Source organism: Sylvia atricapilla, chromosome 2 (assembly GCF_009819655.1).
Source record: "Sylvia atricapilla isolate bSylAtr1 chromosome 2, bSylAtr1.pri, whole genome shotgun sequence".
NCBI lineage: Eukaryota > Metazoa > Chordata > Aves > Passeriformes > Sylviidae > Sylvia > Sylvia atricapilla.
The window spans coordinates 105,774-117,034 of NC_089141.1; the positions used below are offsets into that span (position 1 = coordinate 105,774).

General features: G+C 41.6%; 1 protein-coding gene across 3 annotated transcripts; it reads right to left on the reverse strand.

The window, feature by feature from the left end:
- Positions 1–140: 140 nt before the first annotated feature.
- Positions 141–10,842, reverse strand: HJURP (Holliday junction recognition protein). Of its 3 annotated transcripts, XR_010746045.1 has the most exons (7): positions 10,485–10,842; positions 9,605–9,671; positions 8,228–8,292; positions 5,389–5,444; positions 4,735–4,833; positions 3,940–4,000; positions 141–229 (listed from the first exon to the last, which is right to left on the reverse strand). XR_010746045.1 is itself a non-coding variant. In XM_066340563.1 (5 exons), exons 1-5 carry the CDS (start codon positions 10,566–10,568, stop codon positions 4,803–4,805), a joined length of 303 nt encoding a protein of 100 aa, XP_066196660.1. In that variant the 5' UTR covers positions 10,569–10,842; the 3' UTR covers positions 4,694–4,802. The 3 variants fall into 3 exon arrangements, 2 of the variants coding, with proteins under 2 accessions (XP_066196660.1, XP_066196661.1); XM_066340563.1 differs by lacking the exons at positions 141–229; positions 3,940–4,000 and having other exon boundaries at positions 4,694–4,833; XM_066340564.1 differs by lacking the exons at positions 141–229; positions 3,940–4,000; positions 4,735–4,833; positions 5,389–5,444 and adding an exon at positions 7,112–7,281.
- Positions 10,843–11,261: the final 419 nt, after the last annotated feature.

Consider the following 11,261-nt stretch of genomic DNA (forward strand, 5'->3'; position numbering starts at 1 on the left):
CCAATAATATTTACTCAGAAATCAAGCAGAAGAACAACGGGAGAACCACAGAGAAGTTGTGTTAGAATTCATTGTGCTGCCCAGTTTTATTCCCACTAGCTAATAACTTAGAATTGGAGAGATATGTCGCCGTTATCCATTTGGGAATATCTCTCTCATCATCTTGTACTATCACATCGACTGGGACTCTTTCTTTCTTTAGGATTTGTCCATCATCTCCCTCCAGAACCTTAGAGGTAAATAAAGTTATTAAAACACATAGAAATTATTGGCACAGACAACTCCAAACTGATTATTCAGATTAACTGCAAACTAGTACTCTTCACGTGAGGATACGTAACCACCATCAACACTCTTTTAAATGTAGACATTTCATGCAAAACCTCCCCCAAAAACCCAAATACCAAGAAGGAACTACATCTGAAGATACATCAAAAAGGAATAGACACACATAGCGCCTAACAAGAAAGGCACTTGAAGCCTGTTATCCAACTGCCCTCCCCCACACCCTTCAAATTAACCTAATAATTAATTCAGCTGTCATCCACAGCTGACACCATGGGACAGGATCACCTGCTCCTAAATAATTTCTTAGCTTTTGACTACATAAATACATTTCCCCCAAGAGGCCGCTGCCCCAGGAGGGTTGGGGTTGGAAGGGGCCTTGAGGATCATCAAGCACCAACCCCTCTGGGATGGCCAGACTGCTCAAAGCCTCATCCAGCCTGGCCTGGCACACTCCATAAAAACAGATGCAATGTGGCACCCATACCTGATGTACCGGTGAGTGTTCATCTTCAGAATCACTGACCCAGTCCTCTGAGACTTCTTTGCATGAATGGGAGGGGGAAAAAAACCAGATCAGTTACTTTTAGGATAGTCAGCCACTCCAGTTATTTTTGTTTGAAATTTCTTTTATTTTGCCCTCTATTTATGTCCTAGCACCAGGGCCTCTAGCCATTGGGTTCTTTTCCTCACTCACTCTGGACAATCACACCACAATGAAATACCATCCAAAGTCCTCCAGCACACTTTGTATCACTGTTGAACAGTGCAGAAAACCTGTTTGGTGTGCTCTATGTTCAAGGCATGTGTGCCCATCTTCTAGCAGGGTGGGTGCTATTTTTACAGCACAGTGTGATATCCTTGGTTGGCTCAAGCAGCTTTCAAAATTGTCCCTTCACCACTTGATTATTCCAAAGTCAGTCTATTACCTTCAACTTTGTCTTTGCAGGAAATTGAACAACTTTTACTTCAAGTTTAAGTCCAAATTTGTCAGGCACCTTTCTCTGCAGTCAACCCTACCCGGTATCATCTGAGGCTTCATCAAGGCTATCTGTCATTTATTTAAATAAAGCATAAACCAATAAAGGGCACAGGACAAATCCTGTAAAAAATGCCCCATGTTTCCCTCAAGTCTGGACACAGACCACTGACAATTATTCCAAGCACCCTTCGCCAACCAGTGGCTATAAAACTGCTCTCCCATAAAATTCATCAAGCCCTATATATAACTAAAAGGCTCTGGCTTAGGGCTGTAACCTTCCCTGGAAATTACTCTTCCTTATTTTGCAAAACACTACAGTAATACTTCCTATACAATGTATTTTTTTTGGACCTGAAGAGTGCCTTCTCCAAACATATCTGGATTGGGAACACAGCAATGTCTTGTCAAAATTCCTTACTGAGCAAGATTTATGAATCACCACAGAGGATGTTTTCTTTCAAAACAATTCTCAAGGAAAGGAACCACTTCAAGTGGCTAATATATTTAACAAACCTGGCCCTCCCTTATTGAGAGCTGCCATATATTAAAAAAAAAAAAAAAAAAAAGAAAAGAAAAGAAAAAATCCCACCACTCAAAGGATTTGCATTTTAATCAATAAAACTTGATGAGGATGCTGGACATTTTATCCAAATAGTAAAACACAAATCTAGCAAAATTCAGAAGTGTGAGTTGTACATTCCAAGGGAAGGGCTTCATTGATAGGTATTTAGTTTAATGTCCAATGTTTACACTAAATAGCACAAAACTTTATATATCTTAATTGCAAATAATTAGGTCTACTTAAGAGTAAGTGAGTAAGGAAAACTGGTACATTAGTTTAATAACCCATAGTCAGAAATATCATTTTGGGTTGAGGTTTTAGGGGTGTGAGCTGGTGGTTTTTGAAGGCAAACAGCACCCACAACCAGACAGTTCAAACGGTTACTCATGTGTCTCAGTGTTTAAAGAAAAAAAAATCAGGGCAAGATATGGCTTTCTTAAACTGATCAAAATCGATCAGACTCTTTTATATGGAATATGTAAATATACTTGTATCAATACAAATCTATGCAAGCTTGTTTTCTTTGAAGGAAAGCTGTTCATTCAACTTGCATATTTAGTTAGATATTTTTTCCAGAGGAGAAATTCAAATCAAATTAAATAGTACTTCTCTCAAGTTACATTAGAAATAGCAAAAATAGAATATATCTATTTTTCTGCATCTCTATGTCATCTGTAATGCAGTACACTACCTTTAAAATTAATAGGATCAAGACTTTGTAGCATTAAAGAACCCCAAGTCCTTGTTTTAAGAGCTTTTAAGACATTCAGGCCCTGAATTAGATTAGCAATTATTAGCAAAACATTTCTTCTAAAACACTTCAAATATCAGATCTTTGAAAAAATACTTTCTTTCCAAGCTTTACCACAGACCAGAGCCAAGTTTTTGTACTACTTGACCCCATCAGCTAAATGCAGCAAGAAGTAAAGGTCTAGACCATCTGAAACTTCTTGCACCACACTCTTATTTCTCAGCTCTACATTTAAATTTCTTAGGCTGATTCAAAGCCTGTCCCTGACCACACCATATGGACAAATCTTTTGCTATTGCTGGGGAGGAAGAGAGGTTCTAGGCAGTGCTTTGTCCTCTGGTGTTCCAAATGAAAATGTCTCAGATGAATGTCATAAAATATCACCAAACCCCCCCTTCAAAACCTTGAGAGAATAGAGCCCAACATACCTTCACAGTACTACACTGGAAAATTTATCCCCCCCTCATCATTTACCCCAGTAGGAATATGTATTTTAGTGCAACACACAGCTCCTCTTCAGAAAAATGGTCAGATAGCACACATCCCCTAAGCAATATCAGTTCACACTTTGTGTACTGACTTGTTTCGATTTCTGGCCTGGAACTTGACTGCTAAGGACAGAACTGTGTGCTACTTTTCCCTGGAGACATCCTGATGCATTGAGATCACTGAACAACCTGCTAAATTTTTGATAGCCCGTTATGGAACTTCATGAGATTCTTTTAGTACATATTTTTTAATATGCCCACTTATCTAGTAATTTTCAAAAAGCTAACCTTCATTTCTCCACTATATTTAAGTCAAGGTTGGAATTTTTAGGAGTCATCAATTATCTGATAAAACTGACAAATACAACAAAACCCACTTTCATTATTCGATATGGGGGGCTTTTTTGTAGTTGTTAAACCTGAAATATTTACACAAAAACTCTTAGGCTGGCACCAAGTCTGGAAAGCTTCTGAAGAGAGTTTTCTAGCAAGTATCACTTTGACTACCAGTTGCCAGCAGACCCAAAGTCACTGTGTTACATTCCTTGAATTTAAAACAAGCAGAACTAAAAAATGTTGCTTTCAGTGAGCTAAATGCTGCTGAATTTTGTAACTAGGCATATTTGTACCTGAGGCTAGGTAAGGAAAACTGGCTTTATGTACACAAGTTATTTTCTGGTTTTCAAATACATTTTGCCATAAGCAAAATCAGGCCTAACTTTTCTTTAGAATCCAGCCTACAGAAATTATCAGGGGGATAAATAATGCCTTTGCGTTTACAAAAAATGAAATGTTTTTTTCGACTGACTTTTAATAAAACCACATTTTGTAACTAAGATGTTTGACCAACACACAAAAGACTTAATTGTACCAAATGATTTGTGCACTGGCGAAGTTAAGTGATGATCTTTGGACGACCTTGGAGTCGTTATCTGGAAAACAAAGAAAGAAAAAGCCAATCTAACATTTTTGCAGGTTAAAGATAACATCAAAACCTTACTTTGTGACTCCCTCTCCTCTCTTGCTGTTCTGGGCCATGGACAGTTCTGGTCCCTAGGGGATCAGCCAAGTTCACACAAAGTGGAAAACACCTAGACTAGTAGACACCTAGACTTCAATAAGAAGTCAGAGGAGTTCCTAGTTTAATCTTGGACAGCTATTTCTCATTTTCTCCACTTACACATTATGTATCATGTATTATTTCCCTTTCCCAAATATAATGATTCATCCATGGACATCAATACACACACTGCCCTGAATAATCCAGACACCTCTGGCAGCTCCAGCAGAAAAGGGGAGCTGTACCCTGTATCGTAACACTTCACCTCTGATCGTCCTCACCACCCAAAGCAAAGCAAAGCTAATTCTCTTTTGTTCCTCTACAAAGCTCAGATTTAGGCTTTTTGGAAAACTTACAGCTCCAAGATCAACCTGCACAGCAAGGTTCAAAGAACAAAGCATAAAAGTACAAAAGAGTGAAAATGGATTTGCAAATCACCGGCTCTGTTTCTCATATAGCTGTCAAAACACCAAGACCCAATAATATTTACTCAGAAATCAAGCAGAAGAACAATGGGAGAACCACAGAGAAGTTGTGTTAGAATTCATTGTGCTGCCCAGTTTTATTCCCACTAGCCAATAACTTAGAATTGGAGAGATATGTTACCGTTATCCATTTGGGAATATTTCTCTCATCATCTTGTACTATCACATCGACTGGGACTCTTTCTTTCTTCAGGATTTGTCCATCATCTCCCTCCAGAACCTTAGAGGTAAATAAAGTTATTAAAGCACATAGAAATTATTGGCACAGACAACTCCAAACTGATTATTCAGATTAACTGCAAACTAGTATTCTTCACATGAGGATACGTAACCACCATCAACACTCTTTTAAATGTAGACATTTCATGCAAAACCTCCCCCAAAAAACCCACAAATGCCAAGAAGGAACTACATCTGGAGATACATCAAAAAGGAATAGACACACATACTGCCTAACTAGAAAGGCACTTGATGGCACTTGAAGCCTATATCGAACTGCCCTCCCCCACACCCTTCAAATTAACCTAATAATTAATTCAGCTGTCATCCACAGCTGATACCATGGGACAGGATCACCTGCTCCTAAATAATTTCTTAGCTTTTGACTACATAAATACATTTTCCCCAAGAGGCTGCTGCCCCAGGAGGGTTGGGGTTGGAAGGGGCCTTGAGGATCATCAAGCACCAACCCCTCTGGGATGGCCAGACTGCTCAAAGCCTCATCCAGCCTGGCCTGGCACACTCCATAAAAATAGATGCAATGTGGCACCCATACCTGATGTACAGGTGAGTGTTCATCTTCAGAATCACTGACCCAGTCCTCTGAGACTTCTTTGCGTGAATGGGAGGGAAAAAAAAAAAAACAGTTCAGTTACTTTTAGGATAGTCAGCCACTCCAGCTCTTTTTGTTTGAAATTTCTTTTATTTTGCCCTCTATTTATGTCCCAGCACCAGGGCCTCTAGCCATTGGGTTCTTTTCCTCACTCACTCTGGACAATCACACCACAATGAAATACCATCCAAAGTCCTCCAGCACACTTTGTATCACTGTTGAACAGTGCAGAAAACTTGTTTGGTGTGCTCTATGTTCAAGGCACGTGTGTGCATCTTCTAGCAGGGTGGGTGCTATTTTTACAGCACAGTGTGATATCCTTGGTTGGCTCAAGCAGCTTTCAAAATTGTCCCTTCACCACTTGATTATTCTAAAGTCAGTCTATTACCTTCAACTTTGTCTTTGCAGGAAATTGAACAACTTTTACTTCAAGTTTAAACCCAAATTTGTCAGGCACCTTTCTCTGCAGTCAACCCTACCCGGTATCATCTGAGGCTTCATCAAGGCTATCTGTCATTTATTTAAATAAAGCATAAACCAATGAAGTGCACAGGACAAATCCTGTAAAAAATGCCCCATGTTTCCCTCAAGTCTGGACACAGACCACTGACAATTATTCCAGACACCCTTCGCCAACCAGTGGCTATAAAACTGCTCTCCCATAAAATTCATCAAGCCTATATATAACTAAAAGGCTCTGGCTAAGGGTTGTAACCTTCCCTGGAAATGACTCTTCATTATTTTGCAAAACACTACAGTAATACTTCCTATACAATGTATTTTTTTAGAACCTGAAGAGTGCCTTCTCCAAACATATCTGCATTGGGAACACAGCAATGTCTTGTCAAAATTCCTTACTGAGCAAGATTTATGAATCACCACAGAGGATGTTTTCTTTCAAAATAATTCTCAAGGAAAGGAACCGCTTCAAGTGGCTAATATATGAGAGAAATATCATTTCTCCTGGAGGTTGAAATTTAACATACCTGGCCCTCCCTTATTGAGAGCTGCCATATATTATATATATATATATAAAAAAAATAATAATAAAAAAAAGCGCACCATTTAAAGGATTTGCATTTTAATCAATAAAACTTGATGAGGGTGCGGGATATTTTATCCAAATAGTAAAACACAAATCTAGCAAAATTCAGAAGTGTGAGTTCTACATTCCAAGGGAAGATAAAATGCTCAAAAACGGTCAGATAGCACACATCCCCTAAGCAATATCAGTTCACACTTTGTGTACTGACTTGTTTCGATTTCTGGCCTGGAACTTGACTGCTAAGGACAGAACTGTGTGCTACTTTTCCCTGGAGACATCCTGATGCATTGAGATCACTGAACAACCTGCTAAATTTTTGATAGCCCGTTATGGAACTTCATGAGATTCTTTTAGTACATATTTTTTAATATGCCAACTTATCTAGTAATTTTCAAAAAGCTAACCTTCATTTCTCCACTATATGTACATAAGTCAAAGTTGGAATTTTTAAGATTTAATGATTAACTGATAAAACTGACAAATATAATAAAAAACTCTTTGATTAATTGATAAGAGGTGTTTATTTTAATCCACTTGTTATGATATCCCCATGAATTGTAATGCAGTTTCTTATCTTAAACATTATATTAAATTTGTGAGTATAAGTATAATCACCTTATAAGTATTGATGATTAATTAGATGGTTTCTCACACAAAACCCAGTGAGTATCCTAAAGGATTTAGCATGAACCTGAATATCTCCCTTTCAGTCAATACTCTTTGGAGAAGATAATCCATAGCAGGGGTTTTTTAAACACTTTACCTCTAGTCCTTTGAACTTGTCTCTTATGCTGCAATAAAAAAAAAAAAAAAGAAGTTAATCATCCAAGAACAGCAAAAAAATTTTAACCATTGCTTTTATTTACTTTGGTATAGCTCTCAACTACACAATCATTTTATTTCTTCAGGTTTCCCATGGCCTGACCAGAAAAGCCACAAGTGTCCAGTAAAACTTGCCTATCATGAACTTTTACCCTTACTGTTGCTAAAATCAGTGCAAAACCATTGGTCCACATAAGAGGCCAAGACAGAGAATTTCCCTTACAGTCTTTAATGGATTTATTTGGGAAACTTGTGCAGCAATGCTTAGTAGACTGTGCACAAGGTTTACCAGGAGTGCAAAGAGAACCATAAACACAGCCTTTTTTTTTTGTCTCCCTATCAAATCCACTGTTGTTCCCTCAGACTGAACCTCCCCCCTTAAGCCCTCACTCCATGGAGTTCAGAACAGCTTCTGTGTAAACTGCCAAGAGACATCAGACAGGCCCTGGGTTTACCTGACACACTGACTGGTGAGACTACAAAGATTCTCTAATTACTTTGGCATTATTTCAGAAGAGAAAAAAAAAGAAACTAAAGATGAAACCAGAAAGCCCTGTGGAATTGAAGAGCTGATTATCTGAACCAAGATAAATTGATTCAACACATCAACTTCACTGAAAACACTCTGATGAGTTCCAAAAATACACATTTCCCCCGGACAGCAATTTCAAAAAAAAATTCTCCTAGTTTACCAGGAGTGGTTCTAACCATAAATGGTCATCCATTTTAGTCTAATACATCTGAAAATCTTAAACTGTGCTAAAATCCTATTTTAAAGCAGATGTTGACCTCATTAATACCTATGAAAATACCATATGGCACAGCAAAATTAGAATATACTCCTATGTACCTATACATATATATAAAGAATATTGCTGCATTTTGGGAACGTGGTAGGATTGTATTATTAAATACCTTAAGTATTTCCTCCTTCCATTTTTTAACATCCTTCATTGACACGTTCTCCCATTGTTTTAGTCCTAGAAAAAACCAAAAAGCAACAGTATTAACACTTTTTTTAACACCATCTATACTGAATATCACTCTAACAAATACTTAGGAAGAACATATTACAGAATGACAAATCTGTATCAAATTATCAAATCTGAACAGTCTCCACCACATTTGCTGAAATAAAAATTTAGATGAAAACAAACCAGGAGAATATGGTAATTCAATTGAGAAGTCAGGCAAGGCAAAAAATCACATGCCAAGTCCAACAAGACTGAGCTAAAATCCAAAGAGCATTACAACCCTATATGCTACCAAGAGAGGAAAAAAGAGCAAGTGCTTTTAGTTTTTAGTTGATGAATGTAGACTACATGGTATCTGAGGTTAGTTAAAACCATAATTATGGCTCTACAAGACTGAGATCCATATTCATTCCATATCGAATAGAGGTCACTAACCCAAAAGCGTAACCAAACTTTTAGAACTCCAAAGCTGTTGATTGCAGTACTCTATGAATTTTTCCTCCCTTTCCCAACAAATGTAGGGCTGCCAGCCTGTAAAAACTCTTGGTGCACAGCTGGTACTATTCAGGTCTGTCCAGCTAGTCACAAGAACTGATACAGCAATTTATGTATGTGATAGTTTTTTATAGGGCTTGATTTTGGAAAAAGCCAGTCATGGAAGTGATTTTCTTGGAAGAGCTCTAAAAGCTGCTTCTATGCCTAGCAAAACTAAGCGCTGGCTGGCTGTGAGAACATGGCATGTGGCTAAGTCAGTTACAGAAGTGGGTAATGCCTCTATAACATACATCTAATTAGCAAAAGAGCCCGCTAAACCTCCCTTTCTCTGTGGTCACCAGGACAGTGGTCAGAGGCCCGGCCGAGCCACCCGCCAGGACCCTCCCGGTGCCAGAATAGACTGGATTCAGCTACTCTTAGCCAGCCACGCTGCAGACAGAAGGGCAAAGGTGGCCACAGCTTTTCCCTCTCGGCACCTTGTGTGAAGAAAAGGCACGAGATGGAGCCGGCCGGGACCTCGGGACCAGCAGCCAGAGACACAAGGAGCAACTAATTCTCCGGCAGAGGCCGGACGGGATCCCCTTTTAAACACTGCAGAGCTCTGTAAATTCTTTTTTACAGCCGATGCAAAGGAGGGAGGAAGAAGTGCTCCGGGCCTCACAGCTTCAATTCTTCTACAAGCTGTGGTGAAGACTATAACATTACAAATCATTTCCCTGTAATTCACGAAGTGCACAGAAGGATGGAGGCATCAGTAGCTGCCAACACTTGCATGCTTTATTAGGTCTAAACAGGCAGAATGGGAGCTTTAAGGAGTTCTTACCGTCAGGGGTCTGGTAAGTGAGAGTAGACATGGAAACAAGCAAGTCATCTTCAAAAGGACGATTATACTAAATAAAAAGAAGTGCTTAACATTAGAACAAATGGTGAAAGCAGTATCTTTAAAGTCTGTTTTACGTATTTTAGTACTTTTTTGTTTTATCCTAAACACGGAGTTATTAGTAGGTTGTTTTATTGGCTAAAGCTGGAAGTCAGCAATCTGGAAATACTAACTCCTAGAGGACCCCGGTGTATTTAAAGCAGGTGTGCAAACCCTTCAACCTCAATGCGTAAGCCAGGCAGTGCCGAAACAGGCCTCCAGAGAGTTCCCAAAAGCAGTTAAGTCGCTCTCTTACAGTTTCACCCAAACTTCCACTGTAGAAGCTAAAAGCAGCCCCCACCTAAGACCAACATGACACGTAAAAACATTCAACGTGCCACTAGTCGAGAAAAAGCTTCTAGAGCCAGATTTGACTGGGCGGCAGCACAAAATATCTTCCCAACGGGAAAGGCCGCATCGATAAACGCCTCAGTGCACGGAGGAGGCCCACTGCCACGCGCTAAACACTAAATAACTCTGAGGGGAGAAGGATTCACGGAAGGAGTCCCCCACTTACTGTAGGTTCACTGAAAAGCCCCCGTCTAAGGCAAGCTCATCGGGGTTAAGGACACTATCGCCTCAGCTCTCACTCGTGACTAAGTCGCGTAGCCAGCGCTGGCAGTGCCAGGTGTCCGTTGTGCGGCTGTATTCCCGGAGCCGGCTCCTGCCAAGGCACAGGAGTGCGCGCCTCAGCACAGACGGCACCGCTGCCCTCAGCGCCCACTTCCCCGCCCGCCTAAGGCCAGCGCCCGGAACCCGCGGCCACCCAGCTCCCACAGCTCACCTGCTGCAGAATGCGGTTCATGGAGACCACGAAGCGGTCGTTGCTGCGCTTCAGCCCCCTCTGCACCGCCTCGTTCCGCTCCATGGTGAGCACCACTCGTGCCGCCGATCGCCCGCTGCTCGCCTCAGCGTGAGCGGCTCCTCCCGCCCCGATTCAAACCGCGGGCCGCTTCCCCGATTGCCGATTGCGATTGGCTCTTGCTCATATCAGTTCTGGCACTGTAGCCAACCCAAGCGTGCGATGGGCGGGTCTTGTGTTGATTGGCTGCTGGCTCTGCTGAGTGCCCGACCACCCCGCCTCCAGGTCCTGCCGTTGGGCGCCAAGCCAGGCGCGGCGCGGGGTCGCTGTTCCACCTGGCAACGGCGGCTGGCCGCGGACCCTCATTGGCTGCGGGGCCGGCGGAAGTGGCCGGCCGCGGGCTCCCATTGGCCGCGGCGCTGCCGGGGCACAGGGCGCAGGATGCGCCGCCCGGGGGCAGGAGGCGGCCTGGGGCTCTCTCGGGCCTGGGCAGCGCTGGGCAGAGATTTACAGAGCGTTGTGTCCCTGTGGGATTGCCGCAGACCACCGGAGGAGTCTGGCTGCGGAGTTTGGTGTTCAGTGGCCGGCAGTCACGCCCTCCCCAGTCCCGCTCCAGCTGGTCCCCTAAGACTGCGGGCTGGAGGCCTCTGCGGGCAGTGGAACGGGCAAAGCCAAAGCGTTACCTGCCCACTGGCACTAGTGTTTTGTATACCATTCCTTCCCAATAGCCTTCAGGTGACCGTTTGTTTTCTTTAAATA